The sequence below is a fragment of the Hippocampus guttulatus genome, chromosome 9 (assembly GCF_054856545.1).
Source record: "Hippocampus guttulatus isolate MCC_2025c chromosome 9, RoL_Hgut_1.0, whole genome shotgun sequence".
In the NCBI taxonomy this organism is placed as follows: Eukaryota; Metazoa; Chordata; class Actinopteri; order Syngnathiformes; family Syngnathidae; genus Hippocampus; species Hippocampus guttulatus.
This window is the reverse complement of record NC_141269.1, coordinates 16,547,501-16,569,281: the sequence shown is the minus strand read 5'-3', so window position 1 is coordinate 16,569,281 and position 21,781 is coordinate 16,547,501. Positions and strand designations below refer to the sequence as shown.

The 21,781-nt window shown below is 42.9% G+C and overlaps 3 protein-coding genes across 6 annotated transcripts in view; all 3 read right to left on the bottom strand.

Moving 5' to 3' along the window:
* On the bottom strand, nt 1-10,904 carry pcyt2 (phosphate cytidylyltransferase 2, ethanolamine). The gene is made up of 12 exons (XM_086119247.1): nt 10,620-10,904; nt 6,577-6,665; nt 5,966-6,127; nt 5,728-5,879; nt 5,281-5,322; nt 5,026-5,164; nt 3,468-3,550; nt 3,269-3,346; nt 2,256-2,321; nt 2,033-2,098; nt 1,100-1,188; nt 1-994 (listed from the first exon to the last, which is right to left on the bottom strand). The coding sequence occupies exons 1-12, from the start codon at nt 10,745-10,747 to the stop codon at nt 895-897; spliced, it is 1,194 nt and encodes a 397-aa protein (XP_085975373.1). The 5' UTR covers nt 10,748-10,904; the 3' UTR covers nt 1-894.
* A 1,927-nt stretch (nt 10,905-12,831) lies between these two features.
* sirt7 (sirtuin 7) lies at nt 12,832-18,110 on the bottom strand. The gene is made up of 10 exons (XM_086121023.1): nt 17,940-18,110; nt 17,713-17,850; nt 17,150-17,254; nt 16,994-17,064; nt 16,828-16,900; nt 16,653-16,751; nt 16,004-16,240; nt 15,475-15,555; nt 15,247-15,353; nt 12,832-14,306 (listed from the first exon to the last, which is right to left on the bottom strand). Exons 1-10 carry the CDS (start codon nt 18,042-18,044, stop codon nt 14,099-14,101), a joined length of 1,224 nt encoding a protein of 407 aa, XP_085977149.1. The 5' UTR covers nt 18,045-18,110; the 3' UTR covers nt 12,832-14,098.
* A 1,835-nt stretch (nt 18,111-19,945) lies between these two features.
* Nucleotides 19,946-21,781, bottom strand: part of cp110 (centriolar coiled-coil protein 110) — a 13,243-nt gene continuing 11,407 nt past the window's right edge. For 3 of the 4 annotated variants that reach the window (XM_086120694.1, XM_086120696.1, XM_086120695.1), the window contains 2 exons: nt 21,187-21,269; nt 19,946-20,627 (listed from right to left, as the gene is read on the bottom strand). In XM_086120694.1, the coding sequence (XP_085976820.1) occupies nt 20,471-20,627; nt 21,187-21,269 (240 nt within the window). In that variant the 3' untranslated portion in view covers nt 19,946-20,470. Of the gene's footprint in view, nt 20,678-21,186; nt 21,270-21,781 lie in introns of all 4 variants that reach the window. The other variant, XM_086120697.1, reaches the window with a different exon arrangement.

Below are 21,781 nucleotides of genomic sequence, written 5' to 3'. Positions count from 1 at the left end.
TTTGCTATATAGCAGGTTTATTACATCATATAATAATTATTGAAAAGATTTGAATAATCCCATTACATATTTATCTCCATCCCACAGGCGCACTTCAGAAATATATTGTCTGACAAAGAATTTGCATTGTTCTGTCATTGGAACATGCAAAACCTTGAAGTTGCAAACTACATGAAAAATATTTTAGTTCTCAGTCTCCAAAAATGAAATAAGACATTTTCTAAAGCACATTTCTCAGGGCATTGGGAAAAACTTGGAAGACATGGAGCCAACATTAGAATTAGTTTAACATACTACCCCGACATTTGCTATAGCGTTAAGAATGAAGCGCCAATTATCTAAAAAGCCAAACAATATTCCTTTAATTCTGCATTTAGACCGCACACATACACACATCTCTTCAGGTAACCGAGTAGTAGTTGAAAATCCAGTTCATAAGACTATTAAAATGTTAAATCCCTTATTATTCTTATGTTAAAAACAAACCTGAAAAACAACAAGTTGAAAAGATTTGTAAAAACCCATTTAAAATTCCAATAGAAATGATAAGTTATATTTTTTCCAGTAAGTAAGTGCTTTAACATACTACTTGTATACCCATCCTGTGGAATGTGCTGTGCAATTACAGGAACGAATGAACACACGATTGAGGTTTAAGATATTGCGCTTAAAAACGGGCCAAACCAAGTCTGGAGCAGAGCACAGAAAGAAGCCTACCTAGAAGCAAAGAGACACAAACCAGGATTTCGCACCCAAACAAGTGTCTGTAACCAGCTGCATTCAATTGCAGCGGCGGATTGTTGAGGGAGAGCGTGGATCTTCCACCCTGGTTCAAGCTCACTCACGTTGCAGAGCCAGTACATCGTACATCGGAGCAATCGGCATCCCAGTTCACTAGTGCGCCATTTCACTCTGCTCCTCTTTCTTCTTCAAGGCCTCGATCACCGCCATTTCCTTGGCCTCCTTCTTCTGGTTCCTGGCTTCAAACTGCAGCCTGCCCGGGAGGACGATGACCGTTAGGGATAAGAGGACCTCGGCACTGGAGCCAAATACACGCAGACGGAAAAGACCAAGAGAAGCAAGCGATTTAAGGCATGACCTGTTTTCAATGATCCTCTGTACGATCTCATCGGTGGTGAGACTGTTTGCACTATCAATGGTCCGAAAGATCCCTCTCCTCTTGGGCTCCTGGGGCGAAAAGACACACAATGTTACAGTGGTCTACCACCGTGAAGGACCTACAGTCTTGAACTGAGCCGTGCCATTTGGACTGACGGATCAGAATTAGATTCATTCATTCATTCATTTTCCGAACCGCTTATCCTCACTTGGGTCGCGAGGGGTGCTGGAGCCTATCCCAGCCGTCTTCGGGCAGTATGCGGGGGACACCCTGAACCAGTTGCCAGCCAATCACAGGGCACACAGAGACGAACAACCATGCGCACTCACACTTACACCTAGGGACAATTTTGGAGTGTTCAATCTGCCTGCCATGCATGTTTTTGGAACGTGGGAGGAAACCGGAGCACCCGGAGAAAACCCACGCAGGCCCGGGGAGAACATGCAAACGCCACACAGGGAGGCCGGAGCTGGAATTGAACCAGGTACCTCCACACTGTGAAGTCGACGTGCTACCGGGCCGCCCCCAGAAATAGATTCGAAAACAGCAAATACAACAAAGATTTTTGACATTTGCATGTAGAATGACAGTACTGAAAAAACATAGTGTAACAATGGTGAATACACTTTTCTGTTGTCAAAAGCGCACTCCAAAAAAGGAGTGTTTGGCGAGTCCAGAAAAGTGCGTTTTTGCTTTGCATGAGTTTCATTTCTGATTCGTTCCGTTTGAATCAGTAATTTGAACTTCTGCATTCATGCGTTAAGAATTTTAACATACGTGGGTCGATTTGAATGAATAAGGCCGTGTCTCAGTTCACAGACGAATGTCACTCATTGATCTACTCCGTCATATACAACCATATTTCCTTTTAATGATAACAAATAACAAAATTCCAAATAAATCTGTACTCACTGCATAGGGGTCCGACCCATCCTTGTCTTGAAATACTTTTGTCTTGCCATGACAAACCAGATCCACCTGCAAATAATTCAGATTAAATTATTTGAAATGGGTGCCTCCAACATCCCAAAGAGAAAAAACAAAAAAAGATTTTCATTCCAACACTGACTAGACTCACATACATAGATCGATTTCTCTGATTAACATTTGAAAACTGTAAAAACACGCCACCTACCTTGAAATGATCCAGCAGGTCTCTCGTCACCGCATAGGGCGCACCGATCACCACTTCGGAAACATACTGCGCACATGGAGAGACAACGGTCACACACCTGGAGTCTCATTAGAGGTAAGGTCTGAAGCCCGAGCCTAAAATGTCAATCATTGCTTCAGGTCGGGTCGGGCTTCTCTCTCGCTGACTTTTTTTTTAAAAATAAATAGATAACAACGCACTGTGATGTTGCTACCCAAACATCACAGTGCGCTGAGGCGTTTCGAGGCCGTGAATAGTTTTGGCCACGACAGACCGCGGTTCGCAAAAAAACAGAAGTCGCCTTATCACAACACGTACTGTACTAAACCCGTCATTGTTCTTCTTTGTCTCTCTGCTTCTCTCTCAAAGTGCCGCGCTAGATTCTTAAGGACGTACTGCTGCTGTGCTATATGGCCCAATTTTCAACCCGTCAAAAAAATCTTTCCCCTCAACTCTTAAGAAAAATCCGACAATGATGGAAAATTGTCGGTTAATGTACCCTCTGCAGAAACAGAAATATAAAAGATGTAAATGTTTATACAGTCTTGTTTAAATTCGACTTCGTTACAAAAGACAGGCTTTAATTTGTTATCAGAAATCACCCCTCCTACTCCCCAGTCCTCACAAATAAAATGAAATTTCGGGTTTGCTTCGGGCTCAGGCCTGCAAATCAAGTTAATTGGTCGGGCTCGGGTCGGGCTTTAATACCCGCGGGCCAGGTTGGGTTGGGCTGGATTTTTTGGCCCGATCTTACGTCGAAGTCTCACCATCAAGCACGCTTGGTAGCGCACATGAGATTAATGCTTTTTAAAGGGAATTAAACAATACATAAAGTAGGAGATTCTGTGAGTTGTGCTCATGCAAAGCTGGTGTGACTCGAGTAGATGCTGGAGAAGGATGGCTGACCTATAGCCAAGTTGGACTTACGACACTGAACACCACTGACCAAGTAACACATTGATGAGTGTAGCACACGTGCGTGTCAGTGCTATTACCCGACAGGCCAGGACGCTCAGAGTCCTCTCGTGGACGTTCATGATGGGGTAGTTCTTTCCCTTGTACCGATTCACTTCCTGAGTAGAATAAAGAGCTTGATGAATGGCATAGAGGTGCTATCCCCCCCGCCCCCCAAAACCCAGAATGTTTTTCACTGTTATGTGTTAGGTTTGCGGAGATGTGCCTCATGTGACATACCTGATCAAAATGCAGACCTACAATGACATAGGGTCTCTCTGCCAGCTTGTAGACTTTTGCTAAGAAGTCGACATGGCCGATGTCTGCCAGGAGTCACAAGTAAAGGCAACAACTAATAGAAAAAAAACATGTTGCATTTTATGTTAAATGCTCTGTAAAGTGCTTTGTTACCGCTGCAGCTGTTGTCAAAGCGCTATGTAAATAAAGGTGGATTGTATTTGATTACCGGGAAGTTGAGCAGTTACACTAAAGACCAAGCAAAGGGCAAGAGATGACATTGAGATAAAATTGATGGTTTTTTTGGTTTCTTTATATTTGTGAAGGGCAGCCCGGTGGTCTAGTGGTTAGCGGGTCGACCTCACAGCCGTGGGTTCGATCCGGGCTCGAGCCTTCCTGTGTTGGGTTTGCATGTTCTCCCCGGGCCTGTGTGGGTTTTCTCAGGGTAATCCAGTTTCCTCCCACGTTCCAAAAACATGCATGCAGGCTGATTGAACACTCCAATTGTCCCTAGGTGTGAGTGTGAGTGAGGATGGTTGTTCGTCTCTGTGTGCCCTGCGATTGGCTGGCAACCGGTTCAGGGTGTCCCCGCCGCCTACTGCCCAAAGACGGCTGGGATAGGCTCCAGCACCCCCGCGAGACCCTTGTGAGGATAAAGTGGATCGGAAAATGGATGGATGGATGTATTTGTGAAGTACAGACAGCCTTGTGAAAATGATCCCCATTTACAAAGAGCTCAAGAGATATTGCACCCCCGCTACCTTCTTATTCAAAAGCACATTTCTAATGGAGTACTTGGCCTATCTTTGAGTTGAGAATTTGAGTTATGCGAGTAAAATGTACCGTAATACAATCCAGAACTCCTTTATTTGTACGGTGTTTCACAACTGCTGCAACTGTAACAAAGCGGCCTACCAATGCATACCTGTCAACTCATACGGTTTAGCCATAGTTCATACGGATTTTGTGGTGAATCATACGGATTCTGAACATTTCCGGGGTTTTTTTCCCCCCCTAACGGGTAGTTCCGTTTGCTTTTGCCCTGAATGGTGCTAATCTACTCGAATGCTTTCATTTCCAAAGTAAATATGAATGGATGCTGTAACTTCCAGCCGATGGGTCAGCATTTGGAGTTGGTGAAAAAAGTAACGCAGGAGTAACACAGTAATGCCACTAAGTAGAATGATGATTAGACATTAACCAGACATTGTATTATGGAGATCTACAATAAATATCATTGAAAATTTCGTGGGTTTTTTTCTGCCGTTATTTTGACATATAACATGCTTTGGTATGTTATAAGGATTTTTTGCTCTTTATAAGGATTTTTTTGATAGTTTATACAGGTTGGCGCTCCGAAAAGTTGACAGGTATGCCAATGGGTCCAGGCTATTTTCTGTAGATATCATTTCACCAGAAAAGCGTTAGAGGTGTGTGTGTTCCGCCATTCATGACTGAATGTGAGATCAAAAGCATCTACTGTGAGACACATTTGAAAAGTTTGTCAACAACACACGGCCAGAGTAGAAATGTTGAGCTTGGTTCGTCAACGCAAGGATACGGAAGAGGTCAAATGCCCCGGCGACATATATGATGGTGTCTCCGGGTTGAGGCTCCTTCCCCGAGGCAAACTGGATGATCTTCTGGGACGTCTGTAAGAACTGTGACACTCCAGTCCATGGACTGTGGCCTTTAGGACCCTTGAACACAAGACCACAATTTGTCATTATGACAGCCTCATTATCTTTTTTCTTTTTTTTTTTTAAACAACTCACACTTAAGAGGGAAGAAAAAAAAATAACTGAGGCTTACGTACCTTCCCAAAATTGTCTGTATGCTGCTGATAATCAGGATTATCCTGTAGAAAATGATTAGAAGGAAGTATGATCTTCTGAACTAAATGATTAGAATGCAAACATTCGGTATATCCAGCTACTTATTATTTTCTCTTTTCACTTTCGATTGGAATTGAAAAATGGAAAGAGTTGTCCGTTTTCCGTCCACTTCAACTCGGCAGTCATTAACTTTTGCCGGAGTCATCGTGCACTCACGTGACGTAGCTGAAACGGGTCAATAAATACGGTTGAATTGAGTTAATCGTCCAGCCCTCGCATACATATCCTTGTATAGATTGGACAATGGCTGCACATATCGGTGCTGTTGAAGTGATTTGCCCCAAGCCTTCTTACTAGTTCACATGTGATGTCAATGTCATACAACGGAACAGAACATCCAACATAAGGTCGTGGAAGCGTCAACTCACCATGTTGCTATGATGTGATTTGGTCATGAGAAGCATGCGTCCCACAAGGTCTGTGGTGGAGACTCCCTGAGTGCGTTTACATTCCCGATAACGTCCTGCTCTTTTCACCTCGTCATATGTGTCCTTTCCATCCACAGTCAGTGTGATGTCATCTGTTAAAATAATAATAATAATAATAAAAAACAGGCAAAACTCATAGCTGGTAACACGCGGAGCATTTTTGACAATAGGTTCCTACCTCCGTGCACACAGAAGTCACAGTTGAACTTGTCCAGAGTCTCCAAGGTGGTGACGTAGGGAGCCCCTTCCACGATCTCGTCCACCCACTTGATGGCCCGCACCATCTTATAGCGCTCTTCCTGAGTGAAGACTGGCGGGCCCTTGTGCTTGGAGATTTCCGCTTTTGACGGCATGAGACAAAGAATACCGGCTATAGGTTATCACTGCCAGAAAACAAGAAACTAATGCACACCAATGCAATTGGATCGTAAAGGCTGTGCCAAAGAGTGAAGCAAGACACTAATTTTATTTCCATATTTTAAAACATTGCCGGGAAAGCTTAACAGATTACAGAAATGAAAATTACCCAACATGAGGGTCATTTGCACAGTCTAATTCAGTCCAGAAGTTTCATTTCAGTTTATTTCTGTGTTTGCAGTGGTGTAGAGACACTCACTATTTTACTGAGAGCTGCTTTTAATATTACGCTGACCTTCAAATCATAAAGCTGCTCACCAAAAAGTAGCTGAAAGTTAAAGGCGGCACTTTGTAATTGTGAGTGTTTTAACAAATGTGAGGAGTGACTACTGAAACAAGAGCGCACAAACAATGTGTCAGCTGGGTCCTTACCATCCGTATGCACTCCAACGATGAGGTGATCTCCCATGCCTTTAGCTTGCCGCAGTTGATTTGAGTGACCGTAGTGGACCATGTCATAACTACAAAGAAAGCACAGAAACACAATGGCGTGGAAAAATTGTCAACGCAGTCAGAAAATACCTGCTTGCTGCCTTTTTATAAGTTGGGAATTTAATCGCGACGCGGAGACAGAATCATTGATCACTGATCAATTCACTGATTAAAAATTCTAATGATTGTTGGGAATTGATTGATGATTACCATTACATGACTCTCAACGTTCGTTGTGCACCTCCAAGATGTTTTAGGTTGACATGAAATGGTGTTCGTTTGTTTGTTTGTTTTTAATAAGAGCAACAGCATCCAGGACATTTGAGATTTTCCATATTGCTTGTGTCAGTGCTCAGCTCTTTCGTTTTGTACTTCATTTTACTTTAACATTACAGAACGAGCCAGAATAGTTTTGCTTGACAAAATTATTACATAAACTCCATAACTTGTCGCACACGTGAATGACAAAGGTTACTGGGAGAAAGGTTATGACTAGAGACATAACATGTTTATATTCGCTCTCTAACCTGGCGCTTTATTTTTTCACTTAACTGATCAATGAAACGAGCAAGTTTCACTATTCATGAAACCCTTCATCAGCCAATTCATTAGGTAGACCTTCACAATCATATGAGATCCAACGTATGAATAGAAATCCAATTCAAATGAAGTCGGGACGTTGTTAAACATCAATAAAATCAGAATACAATGATTTGAAAATCATGTTTAAAAAATATTTAGATGGCTACTCGACAAAGACAATATATTTAATGGTCAAACTGATAAACTTTGTTTTTAGCAATTAATCATTAACTTAGATCTTTATGGCTACAGCACTTTCCGAAAAAGCTGGGACAGTGTCATGTTTACTACTATGTTACATCACTTTTTCTTTTATGCAGTGATTTCTCCAGATTCTCTGAAGCTTCCGATATATTATGGATCGTGGATTGTACGTTTCTCACACAGTTGTTCACAGGTTCCTGAACCTTGCCCCATTTTTGCTTGTGAATGACTGAGCAAATCACGGAAGCTCCTTTTATATTCAATTGTGGCAGCCACCTGTTCCCAATACAATGCTCCAAACGAGTGTTTGATGAGCATTCCTCAAATTCCTTTTTTTGCCACCTATCCCAGCATTTCTGGAGTGCTCCAGCTATAAAAGTTCATGATTATTTGCTACACTTTTGAAGTGTATTCAATTAAATACAGGTTGATATATTTGTCTCACACAATGGAGAACAGAGGATGAGGTGCTGGAAGAGGGACCATCATGGGAGGACAAGCCCCTACACGGGATGTACCACTGGACCATAACTGAAGTGGCTGATCTCAAGTCCTATCAGTGGCTAGAGAGGGCTGGCCTGAAGGACAGCACAGAGGCACTCACCCTGGCTGCTCAGGAGCAGGCCCTGAGCACCAGAGCCATTGAGGCCCAGATATACCACACCAGACAAGACCCAAGGTGTAGGTTGTGCAAAGAGGCACCTGAGACGATCCATCCATCCATCCATCCATCTTCTACCGCTTATCCGGGGCCGGGTCGCGGGGGCAACAGCTTTAGCAGGGAAGCCCAGACTTCCCTCTCCCTAGCTACTTCTTCCAGCTCTCCCCGGGGGATCCCGAGGCGTTCCCAGGCCAGCTGGGTGACATAGTCACTCCAGCGTGTCCTGGGTCTTCCTCGGGGTCTCCTCCCAGTGGGACATGCCCGGAACACCTCACCAGGGAGGCGTTCAGGAGGCATCCGAATCAGATGCCCAAGCCACCTCATCTGGCTCCTCTCGATGTGGAGGAGAAGCGGCTCGACTCTGAGCCCCTCCCGGATGACCGAGCTTCTCACCTTATCTCTAAGGGAGAGCCCGGACACCCTGCGGAGAAAACTCATTTCGGCCGCTTGTATCCGGGATCTCGTTCTTTCGGTCACGACCCATAGCTCGTGACCATAGATGAGGGTTGGAACGTAGATCGACCGGTAAATTGAGAGCTTCGCCCTTCGGCTCAGCTCCTTCTTCACCACGACAGACCGATACAACGTCCGCATCACAGCAGACGCTGCACCGATCCGCCTGTCGATCTCTCGCTCCCTCCTGCCCTCACTCGTGAACAAGACCCCAAGATACTTAAACTCCTCCACTTGGGGCAAGATCTCTCCCCCGACCCGGAGGGGGCACTCCACCCTTTTCCGACTGAGGACCATGGTTTCAGATTTGGAGGTGCTGATTTTCATCCCAACCGCTTCACACTCGGCTGCGAAACGCTCCAGTGAGAGTTGGAGAGCCCCGTTTGAAGGAGCCAACAGCACCACATCATCTGCAAAAAGCAGGGATGCAATACTGAGGCCACCAAAACGGACGCCCTCAACGCTTCGGCTGCGCCTAGAAATTCTGTCCATAAAGATTATGAACAGAATCGGCGACAAAGGGCAGCCTTGGCGGAGTCCTACCCTCACTGGAAACGATTCCGACTTACTGCCGGCAATGCGAACCAAACTCTGACATCGGTGGTATAGTGACCGAATAGCCCGTATCAGGGGGTTCGGTACCTCATACCCACGAAGCACCCCCCACAGAACTCCCCGAGGGACACGGTCAAACGCCTTCTCCAAGTCCACAAAACACATGTAGACTGGTTGGGCGAATTCCCACATACCCTCGAGGACCCTGCTAAGGGTGTAGAGCTGGTCCACTGTTCCACGGCCGGGACGAAAACCACACTGCTCCTCCTCAATCTGAGGCTCGACTTCCTGACGGACCCTCCTCTCCAGCACCCCTGAATAGACCTTACCAGGGAGGCTGAGGAGTGTGATCCCTCTGTAGTTGGAACACACCCTCCGGTCCCCCTTTTTAAAAAGAGGGACTACCACCCCGGTCTGCCAATCCAGAGGCACTCTCCCCGTTGACCACGCGATGTTGCAGAGGCGTGTCAACCAGGACAGCCCCACAACATCCAGAGCCCTGAGGAACTCCGGGCGGATCTCATCCACCCCTGGGGCCCTGCCACCGAGGAGCTTTTTAACCACATCGGTGACTTCAACCACAGAGATAGGAGAGCCCACCTCAGGGTCCTCAGACTCTGCTTCCTCCAAGGAAGACGTGTTGGTGGAGTTGAGGAGGTCTTCGAAGTACTCCGCCCACCGGTTCACAACCGTGAGACGATCCACACATTTTATATATAAAACGCGCAGTCCACGTTCAATGAATTCCACAGAGTTATATATCAACAACTCTTCAAATTTGCTAGTTCATTTTCACATGTCACATTTTGATAAAAGTTTAAGTACCATATTTGATGATAATTGAGTTCCATGTCTGACATTCCAAATTTGGAGGCTATTAATAACGGATATTGACTGGAGAACCTTTGAAGGTTACCGTGATAGTTTTCCAGATATTGCTGATTAAAATGGCTTTTTAGAGTATGACTACAAAAACCGCCTAAAATCCCCAACAGTCAATGACTTTTCATGAGAAAATATTGACAACGGCGACCTAATATTTGGGATTTTTTCCCCATTAACAAGTGTGTCTTTTTACTCGAATGTTTACAGGACATTCAGAGACGGTCAGGTGGGGGGCGTTGGATGAAATGACACGGAATGGCCCATTTATTGTGCTTGTCTTTCGGTGTTGTTCAAGTATAAAGTGTGTTTCTGCAGACAAAGCTGTTCTTGTCTCGACTCGCAGAACTGACGTTACATAACATGACACTTATCTAATGCAATCAGGAAAAACATAAATGGTACGTTTTTTAAGACCTCAGTTGAGCAAATGCAGTCGTCGAGATTACGTTATTTGCGGTTGTGCAGTAAAACAGAATTCTTCCAATTGCTGACATTGCCAAGCGGCTAGCATTAGCATGCTGAATAGCTGGAATACGATCTGCATACAGTGGTGACTAGTCATCTGTGACGTGACAACCCCACAATCCGCATTCAATGAATTCCACGGAGTTAAACACAGCAGTGAGGTTAAATATAATCTTACCAGCCGTCACACCAAAGCCGGACAACGCGCTTCCTTTTCTCCGGGCTGCACATTGACCCTGCCGGCTGAGTACCACGGCCGCAGTCCCCAAATTGTTCCTCCGTGTCGTGATGGCCGTTTTTAATCATTTTGACGGATTTCTACCACACACCGACCGACTGTAGTACAAACTAAGAATAGCGAATCCGGTCACTCACGAGTGAATTTGTTTTCACGGAGATTATGCTAAGTAAAGGACACCCACTGGCTGGTTGTACTCGGTCAGTGACGTCACTAAAACAGCCAACGCCCCCAACTACGCCTGATCGATCACGTGATTAAAGTAGCCAGGCACGCAAAAGCGCATTTTTGCCTGTAGATGGCAATGTTTTTCACAATTTTGCACGGGGAGAACTGTTAAGTTTCCTCTCTTGCCTGGTTAAAAACAAATAAACAAAAACACTTTTTTTACTTGCTCCCATTTCCACAAAATCAAAATGGCGTGGAGTTTCTCACCTGTTTCATACACTCTGATCCCCAGGACATGTCCGAAAATACACAAGCCCATCGGAAAAATTACCATATTTTCCCCAAATTCCAATGGCTACCCCTCCCCTGGAGGGCATATGACTGTGTGACTATTCTGATTCAAAATGTATTTGCTCAACAGTTTCAGGATAGATGGTCTGACTCACCATCAAATGGACAGGAGTCATTTTGTCTGTTTCCACCGACTGCCTGGTTCTTCTGCCTGGAACTATTATCAGAATCAGAAAACCTTTAATCGTCTCACAATGGAGAAATTGCAGCAAAGTTATGAAAGGAAGAAAGTAGAAGAACAAACTATAGGAGGTGCTGTAAAGGCAGCCACTCTCGCGGCGCCATCTTGAAGTCATAATAACATATAACAAAATAATACAACACATAAGACACAGACAGTCATACAATCTTAACCACTTTTCTCCATCCTCTTTGTTGTTTGAAGTAGTTCTAGATGAAAGAGGAGAGGATAAAATGGTGGGAGTTATGAGCTAGGAGCTAAGTTGTCTGGGGTCTAATGGCCACCTTAAATCAATAAACAAACATCTCCTCGGTGAGAGAGAGATCAGTCAAAGTACAGCTCAGAACCCGCTAAAACACAGGTGTCAAATTCCAGTCCTCTTGGGCCATTGTGAGCCTGACAATGATCCTCATCATTTGAATCAGGTGTATTGAAGGGGGAAAACATATGAAACATGCAGGATAGTGGCTCTGGAGGACCGGAGTTTGACACCTGTGTCCAAAGACAATGACAACATATGAAAGGTGTTTTCTCTCACCTGGACATGGGCCATTAAGCCACCCGCTGGAGCCAGGTTTTGAAGGTTCCTGTAAGGAAGCTGGGTAAAAAATGTGCTACAGGTGAGAAACTCAACACCATTTTGTTTTTGCGACAAGTCCAGCAAAATCGTTGATTTAATCCATAGTGTCGGCTTTGCAGGAAAAATGCCATTGTTGGATACTTTGAACTTCATTTATTTATTTTTGGCCATTGATATTTTTCATAAAGGGTCTCCCATTTGAAAAGCGGTGTAGTCTATGAAACAGGGAAGAAGCCCAATGCCGTTTTGTTTTTGTGGCAAAAGTAGCTTGCCAAAGTAACTGATTTCACCCAAAGCAACATTGTAGTACAGTAGTTATGGCAATTAAATTGCCAACGATAGAGACTTTGAATGTACTTGATTCCATTTTATAGCCAAACAGAGGGATAATGGATGTGTGAAACAGGCGAGAAACTTAACACCAGTTTGTTTTTGTAGCAATGGAAGCCCATCAAAATCAGGGAATTCGATCATTAGTTGGACTAGGCATTACGATGGACAAGATAAGGAAGAAACAAAGGTGGTTATAGATTTTTTTCCCATGATAGTACATTTATAAATGTGTTCTCAGTCATAATGGCCCTTCCGGAGTCCATACTTGTGAATGGGAATGGAATCGCATTTAGCTAGGACAAGCTGCAGCTCACTCACCACGCTAAATAGAGGACAAGCATTATAAAAAAAATGATGGATGGATGTTAGGATTAACTGTGCTGAGAGATAAATTGCATCATGAATACATGAGTCTTTGAACAATTAAAAATGTCCTTGATCATTAACGTTATCCAAGATTAAGATGTGACATTATTGGGGGAATGGTGAATTTATCTAGCAGTAAGAAAACTCTTGAAAAGTCTCATGACAAAACAATGTCAAAATAAAGCATGTTTATTGATTCACACGGACAATGTTTCCATTTTTTCTGCAAAATGCATAAGGAAAATAATCTTCACATGTAACTATGGCACAAATGTTAGTAATGGTGACCCATCACTCGATATGGTTACTTTGGCCCCCCGTTACCTTACAAAATGGTGCACAATGTCAGCATCCTGAGACAAATGAATGGGTGTTATGTACTTCAACCCCAATTCTGTAAATGGCAACAAACTACAAAATAAAAATTGTAAACTTAGGAGTTAAGTCTTGGACCTCTACTTTGATTTAAATCAAAAAGAGAATGTAAAAGCACTGATCAACAACTTGATTAAAGACAGGTCAGTGAGGTCAGGAAGTCATTAAACCGCAAATCAATTGCCATCCTGTACATACATCAGCAAAAAGTGAAAATAAATGGAAGTTTGGTACATTCATTACAACAAGATTTTTTTTTAATTTTTTTTTTTTTTTTTTTACCCAAGACATCTGTCGAAAAACTGTCATCGGTCTAGCTGCCAAAGCTTGTTGCTGTAATTTACCACTTGGAAGCAACATGTCTTTACTAGCACAAAGAACCACTATGTCTGCGAATGTCTATGAATTATGCTCAGTGAAATAAAGCTATTGCCGTTTCATGCAATACTAATACTCTAAAGTTCAATTTCAAGTAAAAGTTGACTTTGCACTGACTTACTCATAGACTTGTTGAGTGGTTGAGGAAAATTAATCTGTCGATTTATAAGTACAAACAACCATATATATATATATATACACACACACACACGTATACGTGCAATAATACAATACCACACTGTGCCACACCTAATGGCGGCACAGGGAAGAGTCCCCAAAATACTTTGAACAAGGAGTTTGTGGTTCCACATGACACCCAGTGCCACGGGAGATCCCAGGGGAGCACCCTTACACCTCAGCAACCTTTTAATGTAAACATGTTGAAAATAGCTTTTGACGCACAATAGTTAGCCCATCCTTTGATCCAAAGGTGATCAAAAAATAAACCGTGCTCACAAAGCCATTATCCAATAGTTTTTTCTCATTAATAAATAACTGGTGATATATCAAGCCACTGATACAACGTTCAATATCAAATCCTATGATAGTCCTTTACACATTACAAATCAGTAATGAAGGAAAAAAGTTAAAAAAACATTAGCACCTCAATCCCAACTTGTCCACCGAACGATGAATCCAGCTGATCCATCACTGGTACACTGCAATGTTCTTGTCCATCATTCACCTTTAGGCTGTTTTTTTCTTCTTCCTCCCTTTGCCATAGCCTCTTCCAAACCAACCACCTTGCACCGCCGTGGCTTCTGCGGCCCCTCCAGGTTCACCAAAGGACGACTCCTTTGGTGAACCTGCGTGGCGAGCAATGACCGCCCGGGTGTAGCTGTCCTCATCGTCAGGCCGCAGAGGTGCAGCAAGGTTGAAGATGGGATCCTCTGCCCTAAAGAGACAAAACAAAATAGTTAATTTCATCAGTGCCTTGCCTGTGTGACTTGTTGGACTTAATGTACACATTGTAGATATAACAGCACACAAAATAAGTTCGTTTTTTATGATTGTATTATTGCCCAGTTGTCCGCGATCGTTGTCAAGCTAAGCAGATTGGAAGGATGATTGGCGTATTATTTTAATGATTGTCTCCTGTGCAGCATTTCTTTGCTGCGGTTGCTGTTAACCTGCAATGTAAACTGAGTTTTAAAGACATTTCAAAAGGACATTTGAATTATGAAAGGCCTTTTGATATTTTGAAACCTGTAAAAATGGTGTTATTCCAGCGTCACACTCATGCTTGCAAAATCATCACAAGTAACAGCTAATGCCATTCATTCTGTTGCCACCTGCCATTGTTATGCCGGCCAAAAAGCCCGCTTTCAAAGAGCGCCTGTAAGCAAAGATGCAAACTTAGCTTCGAAAGTGCTTTAAAATCAATAGTTATTCCACTCTGAATCAATAATAGAGACTGGCTGGCCAATCGCTCAAGAAAGGGACCAGAATTAATGTCGACTTACTCAACACCGGCAGGATGGTTGACTGCAGTGTTTCTCAATTATTTTCTGTTACGCCACCCCTACCCTTGGAACAAGAAAACATTCTGCCCCTTCCACACCCCACCCCATCCAAATATCTGCTGCGATTATAAATGGTATAACATCGTTTATAAGTCCGTCAGAGAAAAGATTTGAAGTGCATCAATTTGCCTGAATTTAAAAATAAAAATTCAATGGGCATCACTGCCATCTACTACAATGAATGTGCAATTGTACTTTATTCTAATGCGGGGGGGGGGGGGGGGGGGGGGACATGGGGTCAAAAGCGCGACCTCTACTGATGCACCATCACCGACGACAGAATACAGAAGCATTTGACTTGTATCGACATACCTGTCATACACAGGAATTTGGAGATGAAGCTCTTCCATGAGAAGACGCATGACATCATCACACTTGGCATTGATTTTTAGGACAGCCAAGTCATCTTTTGGTGTCCACTAAAACAAAAAGAGCACAAGTGCAGTCTTACAAATGAATGAATACACTTGCGCAACACGATTTATTCAGCTCAAGACCAATTACAATATATTACATTTCATTCACAATACTGTACTTTACCTGGAGGTTAATGATGTACAGTTTGGGCCTTTTGCTCGCTGGTTTGCTCATGCACCACAGACATGCATATTTCTTCAGCACCTGCGCACAGAAACTGTTTTAACATAGATAAGGCAATACAAAAAATACAACTGCAAAAGAGGACCACAATGTATCCCACAATACGACCTGTGATTGTACATGAAAAATGTTTGTTTACCAAAAATAGATGATTACAACTTTTACAGCTTTGCTTAAGCCAAAGAAGAAAATGTGACATTTTGGTCACAAACCCATTACATGAAAACTTCGGTTTCGGGGAAGAGAGAGCTTTTTTTTTTCTATTAAGCCGTTGGCAAACAGTTGAAGCATTTTACCACTACCCACAATTGTAGCATTTTACATTGAATGTATGACAAGTAATAATGTCGTAACATCAATTCAAAATTGATCTGAATTACGCCCATGTCGAGATTGAGTAATCTTATAAACACTGGAAACGTAACCCCCCCCCCAAAAAAAATGGACCAAAGTCATGGATAGGAACTACCTTCAAACTCGAACCCAAACAGAGGATAACGTCAGCCATCTTAGCCGCCTCTACAGCGCCCTTCCAGTTGAGAGGTTGCTCCAGGGTTCCTCGTTCCCCAAAGTGCACTATTGTGTCCCTGAGTTCACTGCCACAGTGGCAGCACCCGCGGCCCGTGGAATGCCGGTGGAGGGATGTTCGCTCCGTCACATCGAATAAACGCACGTATTCCCTGACTGGAGAACAGCAAGTACACACCTGGAAGATGGAGGCAAAAGCAACATCTTCAGAAAAGAAAGGCAATAAAGCACACCAGGGGTGATTATGGGATCAGAGGTTTAGGCGTGCTGGCGGTTTTGCTGCCCGAGCACATCCAATGGGGGGGGGGGGGGGGGGTGAACTGCGGGGCTTGTTAGGTACAAAAACGCTGGCTTTAATATTAACACGTGCGCATGGCAAATTTCTCTCGTTGCAATTCAAAGAGGAGCGCCAGTGACTACTACAATTCCAATCGATACTGTGCCCATAAGTAGTTCACACAACAGTCTGGAGGTCGATAAAAACAGTGGAGCTAAATTAAAATCAATCAATCAATCAATAAAGTCTGGTGGGAATTCTGATTGGCTGGATTGTGTGTGCGTGTGTGTGTGTGCGTGCGTGCGTGCATCACCTCAATAAACATGTTTCCATGAAGTTCAGACAGGGCGTGCCTGGGAAGACCACTACGTAGATGAAGTCCATCACAGTTTTGAGACACCACATGCTTCACCTTTAAAAGCACACACATTTTTAATCACGCGTGAAATATTTACCATTACATGTTGCTACACATAGGCTAAACCTACCAGCATTTCCTTATAAAGCATCTTAATGCACATGTGTGTGAGTGTCGGCTCTGCTTTGCTCAGGTCAGACGAGCTGTTTGGAAAGAGGAAAAAAAGGGGAATGGTCCCATCAGAAACCTTACAGTGTACAATAAAATCCCATCATAGATGACAATAGGCAAGACACCTGACAGCGCGGCCCTTCTGCAGTTGTGTCCAGACACCGTTGGGCCCTCGGTAGTCAGGGATGGATGCTGCCTACCATCAAAAAAATATATAATAATTTAGCCAGACAGAATATCTTGAAATATAATGTCAAAGAACAATGATGCGAGTTTCTTACAGTACTTATTCCAGCTCCAGTGTAAACCACCAAGTGTTTTGCTTGTTTGACTGCCGCTGCCAGGTGCCATACTTTACTTTTCAGGTCATCAGCAGTATCAAACAACTGTAAGAAATAAAAACGTTGAAATATGTTCATAAATTGCTGTACAAAATAAAGATTACACAACCACCTGTGATGGTGCGGTATTTGACGATACGAGGAGACGAAGGTGAGTCATGTCTCTATCCTCTCCAAAACACAACTGTTTACGCATCAAGCAGCAAGTTACTCCCTTTCAACCATTTCACGTCTATAATCCCTTTTAACCCAGAAACAAATCCCTTCAAGGTACAGGTCCCCGCAAGGTCCAGGTCTGTGGTTGAAAATCTGTCCCTTGTGGTTCGACACAACCACCAATTCTCGAAAGTACGTGTTAATGTAAAGGTCGTGGGAGAGCTGGAGCCTATCACATTCGGAGTCTTCAAATCAAATAAACTAACGTGCATTATGAATGGATGCGTAGTCGTGAAAAACACAGAATAGTATTGCTTTGGGACAAAGCTTGTATGAGCCGGTCTTACTTCCTCTTGCTTCCTCTGGAGTTCAATTCTGCGGATCTTTCTCTTGCACAGCTCCTCCACCGTGTCTTTGTGCAGCACAAGCACAGAGGTGTCCTCCTCCGACCTCTCAGCCTCAGGTTTTTTCAGGATGCGCCTAACCTGAAGTTTAAAAGAAAAGATCAACCACGGTCAGCTAAAACGGAACTAACGTAGACTCATTTGCATGTCGTTTTTCTGTTTTGGCGTACCAGCCTAATTATCTCCTTCTCGTTTTCTCGTTGCAATATCTTGGCCTTTTGTAAAGCTTTTCTCTCCACCCGGGAAGAAACAGCGCGGTCTGTCTGGTTTGCCATTACGGAATTGACCAGCTAAGTGGCTCCGTTTTCAAAACAAGGCTCCTTTAACTACAGCCGGACGGATGTTCGTCTATGTTGACATGAAAGCAAGTAGCGCACCCCTGTGGCTCGGAGTGCGCCCGCCGCTTTGTAACTTGTAAAATCCTGGAAGCTATTGTTTAATCAGTCTTCCATTTTCGGGGGTGTACACATTCTTATACCAACTGCAGCAGTCAAGTCATAATTGCGAGATATGGCAAAAATACTCCACCAAAGAACCGACACGTGTGAATAAAGGCTTTTGTAAATGTAGAACTTCTGATTCAGCTCATGTGCATCAGTTATAAAGTAAAAAAAACTCTGAAATGTACCTAAGTAAAATTAAATAGATATTTTTACTGTTAATTTTTTAACAAAAACATTTCGATAACTTGGCACAAGGGGGAAAACACAAAATGCCGCTCACAAAATATGTCCTCTTATTAACTTCCATAAGCCGTATACTGTACTGAGAAAAATAAATTGTGATGCTTGTCACACTTCTAGGCCTTATACAAACCAGAAGTTCACACATGGTATTTATAAATACACACGCTTTCCGCAGTGTGAACTGGGATTGCCAAAATTATTTGTATTTCCTGAATTCCAGAATAATGAAGGGATGGGGGAGGGGGCATTTTTTGGATTACTTTCTTCAAAGTCTCAAATTTACATACAGTAAAATGACTGCCTTCAAACAAGTTAGGAAAAAAAGATGACGATGTCATGTTTTTGGGACCTTCTGACATTTACAGACAATATTCGAGTTAATCAGGTAATGTAATTGAAGGCACACCTGAAACATACATACATACTTTGTGTAAAATCATGGGAAAGTCAAATCAGCCAAGAAGAGAACTGTGTCTTGCACAAGTCTGGTTCATTCTTCGGCGCAATTTTTAGATGCCTGAAGGTGGTACATTTATCTGTTCAAACCATTACACGCAAGTATGAACACTATGGCCCGACATCATAACCCTCAGGAAGGAGAATCATTCTGTATCTCAGAGATGAACATGCTTTGGTCCAAAATGTGTACGTCAACCTAAGAACAAAAGCAAAAGTCCTCGTGAAAACGTTGGCTGAAGCTGTTAAGAGTGAAACGAGTATTGTACCAACATGGGCTGAAAAGCCACTCTGCCAGGAAGAAATGACCCCCCCCCCCCAAGAAAAAAACCCAGATAGAGTTTGCAACTGCATGCAGGGGACAAATGCATTAATTTTTGGAGATGTGTGCTGGGGTCCGACAAGACTAAAACTGAACTGTTCAGCCTAATCAACATCATTACATTTGGAGGAAAATAGAGAAGCTCGCAAGCCCGAGAACACCATCCCAACTGTGAAATATTGCGGTGTCAGCATCATCTTGTGGGGTTATTTTTCTGCAGGTGGGACAGGCACATGACATAGGCATGATGAGCAAAGAACATTTTATGGAAATACTGAAGCAACATCTCAAAACATCCTCCAGGAAGTTTAAGTTTGGGCGCGAATGATTTTCCAAATGGCCATCCCAAATTCCTAACATCATTCCTATTGAAAATGTACAGGGTGGGCAAACCTGAAAAGGCATGTCTGAGAAAGACGGCTAATGAACTTGGCTCAGTTACACCAGTTCTGTCGGGAGCAATGGGCCAAAATTCCTGCCCACGATTGTGAGAAGCTTGTCAGTGTTTGACCCAAGTCATACCATTTTAAAGGCAATGGTACTAAATGCATCCATGATTTGAACCGCTTTATTCTCAGTCGGGTCATGAGCATGCCAGAGCCTATCCCAGCTGAGCCAACTAGTTTACTGTGCAAATTAAGTAACAACCTTGAAATATCTTGCATCGGTACTGAGGGCACCCTGTCTGCTTCACAGTACGCACGGATAGCAATTGTCATGTTGTAAAAACCTTTATTATCACACTAAAAACGTACAAACATAAATAACCCAAACTTCACTCTGGAGGCTTTTTTTGGTAGACATGGAAAGCAAACCAATAATCCAGGCCTGAAAATTAAGGCAACAGTTGAGCAGATTTACTGAAGTACAGTACTGGTTGTCCAAAACTAGGACCACAAAATACTGTAATAGAATCAGTTTCAGTGAGTTGATAACATTCTTTACGTGAAGACAATAATTCTGTTGTGCCAACAATTGTTTCCTCTGTTATTTCATGAGAGCAAATATTTGATGAACCCAAGGCTGCTGTTGAAGTCACTGGCATAGCTATGATGTTTAATATATTTGGATCCAAACAAAACAATCCCATTCGCAGATCCAACAACCGGTATATTAGTGTGTCGATGTGAAAGTATCTTATCATTTCTACGGAAATGAAGACACAACAGTAGTTCAAAGGGAGCCCAGATTTGGTAAATATAAACTTGAGTCCTTAGTGGGGCCAAATAAGCTTGTGTCATCGGGGTCTGCAGGAGAAGAAGCTCTGAGAGCTCTTTGCAGGCTTTGTTCTCAACCGCCCTCGCTTTGTGTCAAGTGGCTGCTCGCTCATGAATCCTGTCTTGTCGTCAGTCGTCACAACTCCTCTGCGTCTTTCTGACACCTTCTTCTGGATCCTGGTGGGTAAAAGACGTCAATGGTTCAGCTGCTTGACAAGAGGTTCTGTCTGTGATACAAAATGTTTTATTTAAATCAAAACATAAATTGAACACATGCAGTATCTCAAAGTTCCTATTTTTGTAAATATTATTATGTTATTATTATACAGTGGTACCTCAACTTACAAACTTAATAGATTCTATGACCCCGTTTGTAACTCAAAATGTTCGTAAATTGAGCTAAATTGTCCCAATGAAATGAATGAAAATGCAATGAATCTGTTCTGCCCCCAAACAGATTTGTGGTTCACATAATGAAAGATGTAGGGCACCTTTTTTTTGTGCGTAACTTGAAAAGTTCGTAAAAAGTATCTTTTTTTCATGGGACAACACTGGCGATCCTTGGTCATGTGACTCGTTAGTGTTACAAGGTTAAATATAGTGTTATTGAAATATTTTTTAAGATGTGGTCGAGTGTAGTTGAGTATTCCATCTGGACATTAATTTTGTATGCTGGGCTTGGTGGCCTCATGAAATGAGCTAGTTCTGACTCAAACGTCCACAACGGAAAACTCACAAGATGCCTCTTTTTCTCAGGAGTGACTTCTGTGTTGCGGCAGACAGGGAACTCCTGCCTTTTGGACAGCTTGTGTGCCCCATCTGAACAAACAAACAAAAAAAAAAAACACGTTGGTATTGTCTTGCTGTGATTTACCCCAGACGCAGCACAGAAATTCGCATACAACTAACATTTGAATCTTTGCTGCCTGTAATCAAAAGCTGTGCTTACAAATAGCATTCATCTGTTTTTCATATTATAATGATGCAGACAAGCCAATGTTTTGCTTTTGATGGAACTGGATCAAATAATGCAAATCCTAATAATTCCAAATGAATGTACAGTTGTACCTTGCCTTGTTAATTTAGTTAATTCACTCTGTCCCCAAAAAGTTGTAAATACATTTTAGAGTAGGTTTGTTCAAGGCTCTGATAGTTTAGTTTCGTTTTTTTAATGGGGTATTTGTCAAGAGAGAGGTTTATTAAATGATGTACAAAAAAACAGAAACAACCCTTTTTCAAAAATCTATTAACTTACTATGACTGGCACCTACAAATCAAATACAGGTACTGTATAGTCTTGTGATCCCCGACCACTGGTCAGCGGAAATGCT